The following is a 17,614-nucleotide window of genomic DNA, read 5'->3' on the forward strand; positions in this document are numbered from 1 at the left end:
TAACAAAGTACATCTTTAATACCGATGAGTTAATGCACAAGCAGAATTTTAATCAGACAGCCCGATTTTCTGCAACATTAGTAATTTTACTTTAGTACTTTAAGTAAATTTAGCTGGTTATACTTTTATTTAAGTATCATTTTAATGGAGGGTTTATACTTGTAATTAAGTATTTTTACATTGTGGTATTGATATTTTTACTTAAGTAAAAGATCTGAGTACTTCCAACGCTGCAGGTCACAGAATCTGATGGGTCACCAAATACTCTGTAACACCGGCCTGTGGCTGTAGGATGCTTCGTCTGTCAGGATTTCCTGCGGTGTTTTGGGCCACCTCGCCTCTGCTAACATAAATAAAAACATCCTCTTACTAAATGAAAAGATGACTTGTATTTCACACTGCAAATATGTAATGACTTTTAGCTATTTAATCTATAATGTATTAACTAAACTGATACTAAGATTAGGTTAATTTATAACCTCTGCTAAAGTAGTGCCTGGGGGAAACCTTGTCTTCTTATTTCAGACCATTAAAATTCTCTAAATCTTACCAAGTCAATTGTAGGTTTTACTTTACAAACACAAAAACAATGTCACATCAATCTGACCTAGGGCTACACAGTCTATCATGAAAACCCTTTATCTCTTTATTATTTTATTTTACTTTGTTTTATTTTAGGAACAGACACATGAGGCTGTTTTTTCAGTCTAAACTAAGTGGCCTCAACTTTCTCAGGCTGCAACTAACAATTATTTTCATTAATGTTCTATATATAGATAGATAGATAGATAGATAGATAGATAGATAGATAGATAGATAGATAGATAGATAGATGCAACCCAACACTCCTTATAACTTGTTATCTTTCAACTTGGATTTAAAAATTCTGATCTCTTTAATTTTTTTTTACATCTGAACCTCTGAAGCTTTTACTAAAGGGCTTTTAAAAGTCCACCATAGATGCAGAAACTGTTTCAGAAACAATGAAAGGTTTCATAGCACCTCAGTATTAAATTCAGCAGTGACACATTTAATGAAGTTGTCAACAAATCTATTTTCTTTATTGTTTTATTTTGCAGTGTAGTATAGTTGACATGGTAGTGGTATTGTTGTTGTTGTGGATTGGGACCACTAGGAGGTGCTACACCGCCACAAACTCCTCATTGCAGAGCAGCGAAGGGAGTCAGTATTTCTAAGGATATTCTGGGTAAAGACTGACACTGACAAAAAGTTAGCATTTACGTTCAGTTGTCAACCATCGAGATATAATAAGGAAAATAACTTTGTAATAAAGTTTGGGATAGATAGAATTTTTATCTATAAATATGACCTACTGTGACTTCTATTTTAGTTAATATAAGACATCATAACCCGTTCATACTGTGATATTTATGGCTGTGTATTTTTGCATGTAGGCTGTAAGTTCTTTGGACACAAATAAAGAAGTGTCAATACTGGCAAAATGATGTTCTGGCATACACAAATAAGTTGACTTCATTGTGTATTACTGGAGACGCACAGGTCAGGAATGTTCTCCGGTCCAACAAGAGTTTCAAATTTAGTCTTTGCTTTTGCATATTGATACTTTCCAACTGGAAAGCCACACAGGGGAACAAAGCAGCACAGACATTTCCTATTTGAAAAACACACCTCCATATTTATTCATGAGTTATACAAGATACATCATACAGTATATACAAAATCTCAACATTAAAATATCAAAAGAGATCATAATACAAATATTAATTCTTTCTTTCTATAAAAACCTGCATCTTGTTATAAAATAGGCCAGCTACTGTAGACTGGCTCTAAGTTTCAAGTCAGCCATTAGTCGTTTCTTGTGAAAGGTGATATTTATAAATCGGGGTGTGAGGTTATTTTGAAAGAGCTGCATGTGCCAAGCGTGTATAGGTTACCTATTTAAACTAATGCCTCCATGCCGTAAAAGTATGCAGAATGTGTAAGGAATTTTGTGTTGCCTACATGTAAGAGTGTGTGCATTTGTAACTCTGGTGTGCAGTGATCAGTGTGCAGTTTAAATGCATGTGTGGGTGATTATGAACTGTTCTCATACAGGGCTTTGAGGGGACACATTGTCATGCATCTCCCTCTCAATATAAAAATCACTTTTTACCTCAACACAAACTTCTCCAACACTCTGCTACACTTCATTATCCCTTTCTTGCCGTTAAAGTACACCCTGAAGGAGTGTATACACTAAAACTAATGGGCTGCACAGGTAATGCAGCAAGTCTTATTTTTCCACAATTTGGCTGAGACAAAGACCAAAATCCTTTGCATTATCAAGGAAATGCTCAAGATGCAGCAGCATTTCTCAGTCCAGCAGTAATAACACGAGTCCCAGTGTTGAATACTGGCAGCATCTGCGCTTGTGTGCTCAGTAGGCTACTGGAGTTTCATACAGCTGTGTGGTACGCATTCAGCCTGTTCCTCCAGCTCAGGGCAAGGGACGCCAGCATTGGCCGGCCGCAAGAGGATGTAGCGTGTGCGGTGACGAACACCGCCTTTGGAGCAGGGACCCAGACACAAACCCCAGGATGACCAGAGAGACACTTCGCAATCCAGTGGTGTCGCTGTATTAAGTGGAGAGAGGAATGAGAAAAGTATGTTTGAGTGAAAAACAAAGGGAGTGTTGCATTTTCTTGTAGCATCTGTAGGTTTTTTATAGAGGAGGGGTGTCTAAAGTGGGGTCTGAGGGTCAAAGTTTACCCACTATCACCTTTGATTTAACCAGCCAGATGAAAAAATTAACATTTCTCCACTTATGTCATTTTGAGAGTACTCCTCTCCATGTGTCTAATGAGTTTGATTTATCAAGGCCAATAAAAGTGCTTCAAATCTTCCGATGGCAGATTTGACAAGAAACCGCAGTGAAGATCATGATCATGATGTGTCGGTTCTTCATGACTGTGTTTACCATTTTGGGTGTTACCATATAAAGGCCTATACTGTATATATTTTAACTGCTTTCTTTCAAAGTGACCAATAAACAGTATTCTTTGCAATGACTATACATGACTTACACTGGAGATTTAGTGAAAAGCGAACAATAAAAAATGCAGCAAAATGTAACTTTATCAATATCTGTGCTTTCTGGATCTATAGTATCAGCCCATGTCATTAGTCCCTTGCATTTAGAAGGTACATCTTCAATAAGTGTAGATTACATTCCCATTCTGAAAATGTTGGCACTATGCAAACGTACATTAAAGGGGCAATCCACTGTTCAGTTTTCTCATAATAAGGAGTACTATTCAGTGTGTGAAGACAGTATAATATCTTCTGTGGCTTTCAGGACTTTTTAAAGTCTGACTGTGTTCAGACAGAAAACAATGTGAGTTTTAGAGGAGGCACAGTTGTGTACAAAGTCAATAGAAAGACATGATTAGATGCAAGTTCACCTGGGATGGCATGAATTGACATTAAGACACATCTTCGTGAATTTAAGATGTATCACCTTGAGCAAAAATATCACACTTACTCATTGTTTTTTGTCTCTCTATTACAGAGAAAATAGGGAAAAGGAGAATGACTGGACGGCAATGACAGTCAGAGGCTGAACACATGTAGTTGCCAGCTACCTTACAGATAACGTCTATGCAATCAGTGTATTGGCTGTTTGTGTCGAATCAACACAGACTACACAAACGGTCCAGCAGTCAAATTCGTCCAAATGATGCAAGGCGAAAATTCATTTGAGAAAATAACTGTGATGAAGTCGTCAGCTTGGGCTTGGAGACTACAAATCCTAATGGAAAGCCCTTTGTTACAAACTGCAGCAGGGCTTTAAATATCAGGATAACTCAGCTTCAATTTTGATCTTTTTTAATGCAACTCCCCCAACTTTATATAAGTTACTAAATGGCTGGAATGCCATTTTTCTAATTATATTAGAAACTAAACTAAGGGAACTAGGACCATATCATAACTTTAATGCAATACAAATCAGTAAAATGCCATGTTATGTGTTTGCCATTTTGCTGTTACCTCATTTAGTTGAACCAAGGTTTAATTTTTTCTAGTTAAAATGTCTACATACCACCGACTGAGAGTCCTGTGGTCTTACCTGAGAAGTGCTGATGATTGATAGAGTTTGGCAGAATATGATTAGACATGGGGGTCTGACGGTCAGGTGATCTGCTCTGCCTCATGATCTTTATGCTGGCGATTGGTGGAAGCTCCTTTAGACGTGGGTAGTAGAAGGAGTTGGCGGGGTGGTTTGGCATCTGAGACGTGATCTGAAGGAGACAGAAAAGAACAGTCCGGCATAATTCATAAGGAGAGCCAGCAGATTCTCAAAAAAAAGTTCAACTACACAATAGCCCACTTTAAAACACATGCTGGGCAGGGATAGATGGTCGATTATGTAAGAGAGGCCCTTTTTACTCAAACCACTTTAGGTCAGGCATGAGGTCTGCCAAGCAATCACTTAAGTGGAGACAGCTAAGAATGACGTCCCGTTCCCATGTGCTGTTAACCTATTTAAAGAATAAAATGAAGTATATCCACCTTGTCTTGTCTCATGCTGGAATGAAAGCATAAACAACTAAATATATGAGTGAATGTACAAACAAATTACGTGTTTTTTTTTTGTACTCGTGAACTCTGCAAACAGAAGAGCTTACTCACCTTTGTGATGTTTTCTTGGGGGCTGCTGGGGAAGTTGGGAGAGGAGAAAGTGAATCCACTGTCTGTCCCCGCATCATAAGGTTGGAGGTCAATGGTCACTTCCTGTTTCCACTGGCTGCCTTCGCAAAGGTTGAGGCTGTCCACACCAACAAACCAGTCAGGGCTGGGGATCATCTTCACCATCAGAGACAGCTGGTGACCAGAGAGAGAGGAAGCAAATGTTTCAACTTTATTGTCTAAAAGGGAAATTTGGTTTAAGACAGAAAACAGAGAGAGACATTTTTTTAAAAAGCCCAATTAAAGACAGATGAAATATCCCAAAACATCCCATTATAGACCAACATCACTTAATAACATATTATATATATTATTTTTATGTCCTTGACTATAGATTGCTGCTGCTCATTGTCATCAGTGTATTCATGTTACCTATGTGTTTAATGCTTGTCTACAAACCAAATGTCCTTTTGTCATAAAGTTGAAGTAATTTGAAGAATGCAATGAACTCTTTTTTTTCTCCCTTACACAAGATAATTGTTTTATACAGCATGTGCTGTATGTGAATATTGATATTGCATTTATGACTTGATGCTTTCTTCTCTGTCTTTGCTGTGTCAAATTGTAACTGCAAGTGAAACTACAAAGAAAATGCAATATTTTAATCACAGGAAGACAGAGATTATAATCAGCCCTATTTCACTCATGGAGTGATTTAAGCACATGTGAGATGATTATTTCAATGAAAGGTCTCCCTGCAGCATTCTGGATGAATATGAGCTGACACACAGCTCTTTTGAGGAGAATAGGAATAGAAGGTAGATCTAGATTTAGCTATTTTGATACCCCCACCCTTGTCTGTTACAGGAATAAAAAAAAAGCAAGATAGCTAGGACAATAAATGCAATGAGCATGACATCTCACACACATACTGTTGATGCCAGGATTTATAAAGTGTGTAATTTATAAATGCAGGGACTGTGGGATTGCATATGTGTGCATGCATGCACCCACTCACTTTCCTGTGCAGGGTTAGCCTGTGTCTCCTGTGTGATGGATGTTTCCTGAGAGCTAGTGACCTCATACAGGAAGTGGCCTGGGGGTCAGCACACGCTGAGGTGGCAGACGCCCAGAAAACAGCACATTTGGAAACGCCTACCCACTTGCAGACTGATATTTGAGGACCTGGGCTGAGCTGCTAAGAGCTTGGGATAGGATGGGTGGGCTTGGATGGTTTTGGATTGCGAGGAAAGGGTGGGTTGAAATCGGACAGAGGGCTGGATGGAAGAGTGCTGGAACAGAGATCAAACCAGTTCACCAGGCAGAACAAACCACACGGGACAAGAGGCAGCTAGTGTCAGCATGACACATGGGGTCTGTTTCTTGCCTGTGACGCACAGCGAGAAACAGAGAGACCAAATCAGAAGCAGCTCTGTTGCTTTTCAGAAATCTTTCTCTTACCCCTCCTTCCTTCCTTCCTTTCTTCCCTCCTCTTGTCCGTCTCATCCTCCTCTGAAACAACGGTTTTTCCAAGAAGCCCTCCTGCTAGATCCATTGGGCCACTCAGTAAGGATGTCTACTCAGGGGTATCCCTCGTCACTGGCTTGATCAGACCATGGTGGTTTGCAATATACAGGCCAAGAAGTATCTCCAGAGCACAGACAGTTACTCAAAGCTCCCATGATTCTTCTCACTTTTTCTCCATCATAGCAAATCTTCCACAGAGCCCTGGAGAGAACAAACCGTCCTAGAAAACATGCGATACAGTCCAGTAGCACTAGTAGCTTAATACACAGCTGTTGTCCCATTTTCTTTGATCCTACAAAATATTGAGTCTTAAAGAATAATGCCAATAGGACCCTTAATGGTACTTAATTGATGTTATCTGTCTGTTTTGAGTTGCACATTAAACAGCAATAGCAGGCGGCTCAGGAATATGGAGATAGAAATCATATGTGTTTGGGATTTTATGGGCATTGCTTATGAATGTTTTGGTTTGTAGCGAGGAGGAAAGGATGGGATTCAAAAACGTGTGTGCGGGAGAGAGTGTCAAACAGACAGACCGAAAATCTGAATAACAGATTAAGCTGTCAGCAGATTCACATCACCCAGTCTGTCATTGTCACGTTCTACAACAACACGCGATTGCCCTACTCTGCTTTTTTTTGCCTTACTGTCCACTGATCTAAAAACAGACAGACCCATTTAAAAGCAGCAACACACATCACGTAGCTAGACGACAGCCGTTAAGCTGCTGTCTATGGCAAGTACTTACCAAAGATGCCCTCCAACAGGGTTGTTTATGATTTTTCAGAGCCCCCGGGTTCAGGCAGTGGAATAACCAATAAACAAATGTAGGTCACCAGACTTCAGGCAGGCACACCTATTTCTAAAAACGCCTTTCCTCTTCACCTCTTTCCTTCTCATTCATCAGCTACATATGTTTAACACATAAAGGGATACTTTATTTCTCGCTTAAACTTGGCAAAATAGTCTGACTTTTTTCCACAGTGCCATACCTCATTCCTACCTCAAATCCTTTGCCTTTGTTTAAGCCCTTGCCTCAAATTTAGCTCAAGCCTCAAAAAAAGAGTGCTGCCTTGACCTTTGCTCCCAGACTCACTCACTATTTGGCATTGGTACCTGACAAGCAAAGTTGTACTATAACTGAAAATGCAGCTATCAGCCCACCGTGAGCTCCATACCAAGGTAATTGTAGCAGCCAAAGCTTTGCTTTCTGGATAGATACCACTCTCATATCTGTCTGTTCAATATGAAGTTACTGCTGGCAGCCTGTTAGCTCAGCTTAAAGACTTGAAACAGGGGAAAACAGCTAGCCTTTGTCTGTACAAAGGTAACAAAATTCACCTACCAGCACCTCTAAAACTCACTAATTAACACATTTTATCTCATTTGTTTACAATGACTCTAGGAAGTCACTGCGCCTGGCCAAAAAACCACAGTTCCTTGTTTTTATACCATGGTATGGATTAAACAAACGAGATATCTTCCTGTCTTTGTGCTAAGCTAAGCTTACCACCCACTGGCAGTAGCTTCATATTTACTGTACAAAGATGAGAGTGGTATATCGATCTTCTCATCCAACTCTCAGCAAGATAGTAAAAAGGCGTATTTCCAAAAATGTCCACCCTAACCCTAATCCTAACCCTAACCCTATGGATTAGTTTGTATTTCCCAAAATGTCAAACTATTAACCTTAAAGGACAGGTTTTGATTCATTCAAATCTATCTTAACACAAGATAGACTTAGATGCGCATATGTACGTTAAAAGAGTTGCTGATTGCTGTAATCTTTTCTCTTGTCCATCCTGTTTCCTTCCTCCAGTTACTCCAATGAGATATGGGTGAAAATGTACCCTCCTCATTTTGAGCAAAATTGCTTCCTAGCGTTCAGTCAAAGCTAATATGAGGCTTCAACAGTTGAGCAGGTCAAATCAAGTGCATATCTTCCAAGTTAGTTTTTTTAGTGCAAATGTCTCTCTTTGCATTTCCCCACTCACTGAGCTGCAATGGAGGGATAAGAACATAAACAGGGAATTTGTTCTAAAAATATCCTCAGAAAATATTCTCTTGGTCGTCTAACTCAGACTGCTGAAGCCTCACATTAGCTTTGGCTGCACATTAGAATACAGTTTTGCATGAAATAAGGACTGTCCACCATCTCGTCCATCGTAGTCATGCAAGGAGTTCACTTCAAGGCCAGTATGGAGAAGAGGAACCATTACAGCAACCAACTCTCTAAAACTATATATGAGCATGAAGGTTTTGCATTAAGATAGAGGTAATAAGATAGAAAAATCTATGATTTACCCTCTGCAGTACAAAAACAGCTCAACAATTTTGGAAATATGCTTTTTTGCATCGAGTTAGGTGAGAAGATCAATACCACTTTTTCTGTTAATATGAAGCTGGACCCAGGAGTGGTGGTGAACTTAGCTTTGCATAAAGCCTGAAAACAGTGGGGAAACAGCTATCCTGGCTGTTCCCAAAGGTAAAATCTACTTACCAGCACATTATATCTTGTTTGTTGAATTAGTACAAAACCAATGTAAGATATGCACAGATTTTGGACATCTTTGGATTTGGACAGATCCAGGCTAGCTGTCACCCTGTTTCCAGATATGACAGTGGTATCTATTCTCTCATCTAACTCTCGACAGGAAAGCAAATAAGTGTATTTCTCAAAATGTTGGACTATTCCGAACTTTTACTAAACTTCATCCTAGGCCCCTCTCCTGAACTCCCAGAGTTCAGCGGGACAGGCAGCAGACAGAGTGCAGACTGCACAGGATGGATGTGGGCATTTGTGGCTACAGGGCTTCAGCGCTTGAGCTAAACATAGTCTAACATTGAATAGTGGAAAGAAGTTGGTGAACTGTTTTGTCAGAGCGGATGGACAGTGTTATGGGATGGCCCGGGTCACCGGATGACTGAATAGATTTAGTCAAACAGACTATTTGTGTGACTTACTGTGTCATGAGCAACTGTGAGCACATGTGTGCTTTTTGTGAATGAGTATTGCTTCTACTTAAGTTTTATTGTGCCTACCAGTGAGCTCCGGGGCTGCATGAGCAGCTCGGTGGAGCTGTGCCCGATGCCATTAGGGATGCCGGCTGTTCGGTACATGGCGCCAACCGTGCGTCTCTTTCTTGCCTCTTTGGCTGCCTTCATTAGCTCCACCGTGACCCCGATTTCAGCAAAGTTCTGCACCCCTGCACTGGCTGGAGCTCCCTCCTCCCACAGACGAAAATGGCGATTATGGCTCACCGCTAAAGAAACACAAGAAAGAGGAGAAGACTGGAGTAAGATGCTTATTCACTGGAATGCATATCAATGTCAATGAAGTACCACAGAGCCTCAGCCAGACGGTGAGATCATTTCCACCATGGAGCCTGTATGTATTTCTATGGCTGCCTCCTACTTCCTGCATTTAAACAGATAATTCAGAAGAAATTGCAATTCTTTGGCATTTTTTCACGGTTATAGTTACATCTTTTCTCCATCTATCTCTGATAAAACCACAAGACAAGCTGGGGCTGCCAGGAGATAGGTCAGGATCTCAGAGTCAGCAGCCAAACGGAGGACAAAAACAAACCTTCACTGATTCCTTTTCATACCCTTTAGGCCAACAGAACCATTTGCTTCACATTCTCATATTTAGTTGATTTTGAAACCTGTTACGAATCAAGAGTCATATTTAGGTTAAACTGTTTGTACCGCAGGTCCTGGAGCTCCATACTGAAACCCACAGAGCCACTGGCCTGGGCCAGTGGTTTTAAGGGCAGAGTAAGGTTAGCCAGAAACACACTGACAAATGCTCTGATGGTTCTGCCTTAACTCACTTTTCAGAGCTGCATACAGACACACACACACACAACCATGCACTCATACTTAAACACTCGTGACACATGTATTAACACACACACTGAGCCACACACACAACGTGCCCAGCACACTTCACACACTATCTTGTTTCTCCCCAAACTGCCATTACTTATGCACTTAATTGCATTTCCATCCTAACAAATTTCCCACAAGCGTCAAGACCTTGAAATTCGATAACGCCTCACGTTTAAGCCCCACCAAGACGTTAAAGCCCACTTCCCGCCCTCTCTATTGCTTGGGTTTTTTTATGGTCGTGACAAACTCCATCCATTTTCCTTATGGCAGTGTCCTTGGTCCCTTGCCCCCTGGTCTCCACAATAAAGCAATACAAAACCATTGCAGGCCCCTAAACGCCTCGACAGATTATGCTTTTCTTTGTGCTGTGACAAACTCCATTTCCAGCATTCTTTTTGTCAGCCCATTGAGGCCCTTGTGTTTTTCTTCTCCTGTGACAAAGCCCATTCCTTGTCCCCCTCCTGTCCACCGGTGCCCAGGACCCTGACACATTAAAGCCATTATGGGTGTGTCAGAATCTCCGATTCCTGGCTCTATATGGAGTAAGTAGACCATCATCCTCTGGCAGGGCAGCAGGGCACTACTGGGAGAGCTGGAAATCAGACAAAGCCACAGCCACCACAGATAGCAATGCACAAGAGTAGTCTAACACACACATACATACGTGCATACACGCAAACATCTGCCATCCATCCTATGCTCCACGACTTGGAAAAAAACAGAATAGAAGGGCCTGAATCTCTTCTTCTATTCCTTCCTCCTGGCTCTGAGGTAAGCGGTCTGACCCTGCCACACCCCAACTATCATCACCCACCTTCACCAACCCCGAAACCTCCACTCCAGTTTTTACTGCCAACATTGCGGTAAACCAGCAGAAATGTGGGAAAGGATGAAAGATCGAGAGAAATAGAGAAATATTAAAGATATGGCTGGACAGAAGCTAGAGAAACCCCATCTGGTAGCATTTAGGCTGTCGTTTGTACTGCCATCTGACTCTCACTGCTTTGCTCATTAACATCTCTAACTTCTGTGTATGTGTCTGTGTAAATATGTGTATGCTGACAATGAGGCCTTAAACCTCTAACACATGATGAGGAGCACTGTAGTCGCCATCCTTATCCCTTATTTTTCTCCTCTTGAAATGGAAACTACATGACTGTTAGAGGTCAAATAATGTCCTTCTCTCTGCCATAACTCAATGCAATATCATGCAATGGTCAAACTGTACATAAGAAGTGTGCAATTTTGTCGCTTTCTCACCTAGGAATTTGGACCACTGTGCAGGGGGCCGGAACAGCGGATACTGCTTTGGGAAGGCCTGCGGGCTCCAGTGACCAGTAAAGACCAGGATGTAGGAAGCAGGACCCTTGGCTGTGCATTCTGTCCCATTGAGTGGTCGCAGAGGCCCAGCAAAAGTGAGGCAAAGCTTCAAAAGCACAATGAGCAGCTGCTGCAGCCAACCACAGGCCAGGTGTTCTGATGACATTATCTGGAAGAAACAGACGAATGAAGAATGGTCGTGTAAGCGTTACTCAACCTCAGTATGGATGCACTGTATCTAGTTTTTACACATGGTCAGGTTCTCTGCAGAAACACCAATGATGATGATTGTAGAAAAAAATGCTGCTCCTGCTTTTGAGTTTTCTGGATTACCATGAAATTTGTGGCACATATTAAAATCATAAAGCTGTTAAATAAGTCTCTCAGAAGTACTTTGGCATGTAATATTTGTCCATCGGCAAACACATGAAAGGATCTCAACATGAATTTTTAGGAAACCAAACCCAGACAACACTGGAAAATCAGTAGAAGGGGTGGAAATTCCACATCCCTTCCCTGGTATCACAACTCATCCATTTTATCTCAGAACAAAGCTTATTGAACCCATTGACCCTCGAGCCTTCGTTAAAAAAAATAAATTCTCCCATTCTCTCGGGCTAGGCCGAGTGTGTGTTGGTCCACAGCCAATCTGTGGCTACACGGCAAAACGGTTAACATTCGTCACTGTCGTGGTAATGTCTGCTACAGAAGCTGTCCTAAAATAAAACAACATGGATGACATCCCGAAGGATATATGCAAATCCTGTCTGCTCCGCTGCTCTACTGACCTCACCGACTGACCATTCACTGACAAGGCGGAAAGGGGAGAGGGCACGTGCATAATAATTCCAAACACATTTTCCCTCAGCCTTATATTGTATGTTATCATGCAGTGCAAAGAAACTTGATAGTAACCACTTGTGTTTTCATCTTTTTGTATATGTGCACCTGAGCTGAGTGTTTGCTCCCTGACATTGCTGGTGTGGATTTTTTTTACCAGGATCCAAGAGATGAATCAGTGCCATGCTACTTGTCTCTTTTGCACTCCTTCCCTCTGAACACACATCCATCTCTCTGCCCTTCCCCACCCAAATTCTTATTCCGTCTCTGCTCTCCTAGACCCGCCGTCTGTTTCCAGACAGACAAACAAAACTACTCTACTGCGTGTGAGAGTATGTGTATCTACTGCAACAACATCTCTACCTTAATTTACTCCAGAAAGCCACTAAGAGAAAGTTGACACTCGAGTGACACAGTTAGTTTAGTTTAGTAGTGAAATGCCTTTTTTCAATATAGTGCTGAGAACACTTTCACCTTTTGTACTTCAAGAAAATTCTTAGTGCTCTGGAAAAGAAAAGTGATGTTATTTCACCCATTTCCTATTTTATTGGCAGATGTTTTACCTTTGAGATGACATTTTATGACTTGATGGCAGATTTCTATGGGTTACTACAGTATACTATAACTAAACCTCCAAGCAGCTGCAGAATGCAGACAGTTAAATTTGGGCAAGTCGACGGACACACAAACACACATGCATGTGCACGCAAACACCAATGCGCATGCGTGCACACACACACACACACACACACACACACACAAGACTCATGTCCTGCTGCACATTGTCCCTGAAGTCTATTTCCAGAGGTCAGATAGTATTACTCTGCCAATATAGCTGCAAAACTCCAACTCTGACACTTTTCTGACCGCAGCCTTATATGTCACGGAGTGTTTTATCAATTCCCAGTCTCCATTAAATGTATATTAACCACTGCACAGTTTAATAGCCGGCCATAAAAATACCTCGAGTATGGAGACACAGAGCCCAGCTTTGATCTCACTGCTCAGTCATCTGATCATCTCACTGGCTGCAATTTTGCAGCTCTGCAGGAGGCAGATAAAGCTCCAGGTTGAGATGTTAAACTCGCTCCAAAAAGTAACTTTCTTTTGGAATAAAGACATAGTAATATTATTTTCAGGCTGACAATAAGCAGATTCTGTCCTGCACTTGTGATCGAGCACTGTGGGCTCGGGTGAATGGAAGTTCACCACCTGGACCTTTTTCACATTAGTATGCAATCTTAACTGCTACTGTCCCGTCTGCTCCCTCCACTGTGTTTAGTATAGAAAAGGAGGTCAGTCCTGTCACAAGCTGTTGCAAAGATTTAGCCCTTTTTTCCTCTATATGTCTATGTCACACACACATTTACAAACGCATTCCAGGCAAGGAAGATCAAACTTTCTTAACCAGAAGAACACACAGCAATAAAAATGTACTGGTGCGCACACTGAACATGATCTTTTCTGTCTAAAATTACTTGTTTTTGATGCACTATAAGGCCAGTCTGGACAGTGAGTGGCTGTCATGTGACATATGTTGCCATAGCAATCATCTCTGGTTCAGTGCACCCTTTGACCTTCCCTCTGAACTTGTCATACTGACACTATAACACACTAAAGAGACATTTCTTGAATTCCCACACTCACACACTGAACTTTATCAGTCAGCACATAGACCTGCAACCAGCTGATGTCTGCTGCTGCTGGGAATACATACAGTACAGTAATAATAATAGACTGTATGGTATTTATTGATGCATTCTGTACAGAGGCACACTCTTATTTCCAGTCGACATAAATTTTACACTCATATATACGCACACACACACACTACAGGCCTGATCTCATCATTCAACGCAAGCCTCTCAGGCACAAGACACAATAAAACGAGGGGATGTGGCGAGGAGCCAACTGTAGCGGCTGCCGCCCCGTGGGCACCTTCACTGTGTAATTACAGTAGGCTCATGCAGAGATAATACACACATTCACCTCATCTCATATACACAGGCATGCAGGTATGCACGCACAAGTGCAGATTTGTGCGCACAGCAGTAGGTGCGTTCATTTTTAACAAGGAGATGGTGGGGAGGTGATAAGATTTTCTCAAAAATCTGCTGTTCACTGGTGTTGAGTGGTGGATTTGAGAATTATGCTGAAGAAAGAGATGTCTCTCTTTGTCTTTAATCACCTTTTTTGTCCATTTATCCATATTGTGCAAATACTTGTACACACCATTTCTCCTTTACACATATATATATTTACCCCCAGACAGATAGACACACTCGGTCAGGCATGCATCACAACAGGAGGTCAGAAACTTGACTGTTTCTCATGCAGGCGGAGGGGAAATCATGACAGCGTAGGCAACAGTTCAGAGAGGAAAGTGAGGGGAGAAGGTTAGGTTTGCCTGAAGTACTTAACTAAAACCACATTTTCAGCAGCAAGACCTCAGAGAAAGGACAGCGCATGAGTGCATATACCTCTATATTGTACACAAATGGAAAATGATGGTTAAGTAGCTACAAATGTGGAAATTTACGCAAAAATGATTATAGATGTGTGATTTCAGTGACTATAGATTTGTATTCAGCGATGTGATAAATCAACCAAATGAGACGTCCATTTGAAAAGATGTGATTCCAACAAAAAAAAAAGCCATAAATTCAGCGGTGGAAAGTACATTTTCCTTTTCTGAGGCACTTGTTAACTTAAATATTTCCATTTGATTCGACTTGAAACTCTATGACTTGTCAGAGGGAAATACTACACTTTTCACACATAACACTGACAGCTATAATTACTGTTATTAAAATATAGGATGAGTTTATGAGAATATGATGCATTTTTATAGATTAAACTATACAGCATATAACTGAGTTCAAACTTCCTCCACCGCTTCCTTGAACCGCTGCAACATTAAAATGCTGTTTACATGTTAAAGTATCGATAATACTCATCAAGTAATATAATATGTACAACTATATAACACTCTGAATACTGCTGTTCTGCAAAATGAGTACTTTTACTTCTATGTGTTGAGTTTCTGATAATATTCAAGTCTTACATCAAATTTTAAAAGCACTTTGCATCTTCAAACATCTTCCAAAGAAAAAGAAAGTCACTGGATCTGATGTGACTAAATAAGAAAGCATTCACACTTGCACTTTCAGTCTCTTTCTGAGCAGAGAATGAATGGAGGCTCAGTGTGCGTCCTACCTGTGTTGGATCAGTCAGTCAGTGACAGACAGAAGCTGCAGCAGGATCGCACTGTCGGGACCTCAGAGAGGATACAGCTCCGCTCACTCACTTGTCTCCTCTCCTTCGCTCCACTGTAACTGGCTGTCTGGTGCAACCTTATCAGCCTTTATCCCTCTATCCTCCGTCTTTATCTCTCTTTCCAAATTTCTTCCCTCCTCCCTTCTCTCTCTCATTGTATCTCCTCACGTTACCCTCCTCTCTCTCTCTCTCTCCCTTTTCCCTCACTCCCTCTCGCTTTCTCCTCCCCCTCCTCCTCTTTTCTCCCCCTACCTCTCCTTGTATGGAAAGGCAGTTAACAGCCTCCACTCCTCTCCTCCACTGTCCTTCTCTTCTCTCCCTCTATCTTTCTCTCCTCCGTCTCTCTCCCTTTCTCTCTCTGGTTTTTCAGTGGCTGTGTAAACTCAGCAACCTCAGTGCTGACAAGGTAATCAACACCATATTGGCCTCTCTTAACATACACCACTCAGCATTGTGTATTTTTTTACCCTGTTCTTCAGCTCCCGCTTTCAAGACTCGAGAGGTGTAGAGTTGCTGAATAATGGCAGAAAAATAGAGGGAGAAATGAGAAATAGGGTTTTCACGCACAGACATGCAACCTGGATAACAGACGAGTGGAGTCTGGGTGGAAGCACGGGCTTTTGTTTCGGCAGTAATGTTCTGATTGCACTTGCTGAGAATCAAAGGGTTTTTAAATGGCTGCGGTCTTTTTCCCTTTAAATAGTTCGGTGCTGTGGCAGATCCAGCTGTGATCTCAGCCGAGGAACCCCTTTTTTTAAGGTCAGGGTGTACGTGTGTGTGTGTGTGTGTGTGTCAGAGATGTGTGGTCACCAGTTCCCACAGCTGGTACACACATGGACAACCAGGGAGGTTTCTGTTACCGGCCGCCACTCACTTATCAACGTGTCAAGGCGCAGACTACATGAGGCCGCATGAACTCTTAGAATTTTTGGTTACTTTCCTGACCATTATCCACGGCCATGATGCAACAAAGTAGTCAGCCTCTTGGTAGGATTAATATTTCATTCAACAATCTACTTCAAATGCACAAACATACCCTGGCTAGGGCTTAGATCTGCACTATCAACCCTCTCACAGATGACCTGGCTAACATCAGCCAGATCTTTAAGACAACTTTGCAAATTTGGGATCTGCAAAGCCAAGACTCGGCCACGTCACGGTATGGCTCTGCTATTAACCTCCTGGGAATGAGGCGAGACAAAGAGGAGCAGACAGGAAAGAGGAGAAGTCGGATTAGATTTGGATCAGTTAACAATTTGACTGGTCTTTGTGTCCCGCAGTCATAATCAATCAAATAAACAACTAGAGGAGTGCACTCATTAGAGTGCAGACCTCCGCCAAGTGACAAGTCAAGATGGCGGCGAAGTTAACCAAAACAGGGATTTAGTCATTTTGTATCGTGCCTAGATTTAGTAGATCATAACATAACGTGTATGGAATTAATCAGCAGATGCTCCAGTTCAAGATGAGACCAAACCTTTCTAAGGATGTTTTTGAGCCATGACAAAAGCCAAAATGTGGCCTACAACAGATTAGGTAAGGCTTGTTTTTAGCTTAGCTGATTGCGGAAATGCCTTTTGCGATGTTGTAACACATGTCGTAAAATGGCAAGGACTGCTGAAAAGAAAAAAGTCAAAGCTTTCCGATGTGCTCATAAGGAATCTTATCAGTGTTTATTTGAATTCACGACACAACCTGCTCTCAAGGTACCAAAGTTAAGTGTCGCCAATTAATCTAACATGGCAACAAGGCCTGATTGGTTGTACCTAACAAGCCCACAGGAACAGTGCCGGGCTTTGAAGCCAATTTGACATAGTGGCTAAATCGTGGAATTACAACTTCTGGGTCAGACAGGGGCCCAAAGAACATTTTTCCCGCACACAATCATGGGAAAAGGAGTGGCTGTAAAACAGTGGATACATTTTTCACAAAATGACTCGTTTCACGATCAGAATTTGATCCATCCGGTCCAATAACATTTGGAAAGCCTAGAAGAGCCACACAAGTGAATTGTTTTATCCCAATTCAAGCTAGCCGGAGGGCTAAACTGGAAGTTAGCTGTCTCAGCTGGCAGACTCCAGTGAGCATGCTCAGTATGCATTCATCTGGG

General features: G+C 41.6%; 1 protein-coding gene across 1 annotated transcript; it reads right to left on the bottom strand.

The window, feature by feature from the left end:
- Positions 1-1,889: 1,889 nt before the first annotated feature.
- On the bottom strand, positions 1,890-15,695 carry spon2a (spondin 2a, extracellular matrix protein). Its single transcript, XM_067599052.1, has 6 exons — positions 15,445-15,695; positions 11,329-11,557; positions 9,217-9,437; positions 4,651-4,842; positions 4,088-4,259; positions 1,890-2,594 (listed from the first exon to the last, which is right to left on the bottom strand). The coding sequence occupies exons 2-6, from the start codon at positions 11,552-11,554 to the stop codon at positions 2,407-2,409; spliced, it is 999 nt and encodes a 332-aa protein (XP_067455153.1). The 5' UTR covers positions 11,555-11,557; positions 15,445-15,695; the 3' UTR covers positions 1,890-2,406.
- Between the last annotated feature and the right edge of the window lie 1,919 nt (positions 15,696-17,614).

The sequence above is a fragment of the Thunnus thynnus genome, chromosome 9, assembly GCF_963924715.1.
Source record: "Thunnus thynnus chromosome 9, fThuThy2.1, whole genome shotgun sequence".
NCBI classification, from domain to species: domain Eukaryota; kingdom Metazoa; phylum Chordata; class Actinopteri; order Scombriformes; family Scombridae; genus Thunnus; species Thunnus thynnus.

What these genes read in the sequence shown, in the direction of transcription:
- spon2a (XM_067599052.1), bottom strand. Translation starts at nt 11,554, where the DNA reads ATGTCATCAGAACACCTGGCCTGTGGTTGGCTGCAGCAGCTGCTCATT. An exon ending in ACAGTGGTCCAAATTCCTAG is followed by an intron (nt 9,438 to 11,328) that starts GTGAGAAAGCGA and finishes GTGTTTCTTTAG; the next exon opens with CGGTGAGCCATAATCGCCAT. An exon ending in CCCAAGAAAACATCACAAAG is followed by an intron (nt 4,260 to 4,650) that starts GTGAGTAAGCTC and finishes TGTCTCCTTCAG; the next exon opens with ATCACGTCTCAGATGCCAAA.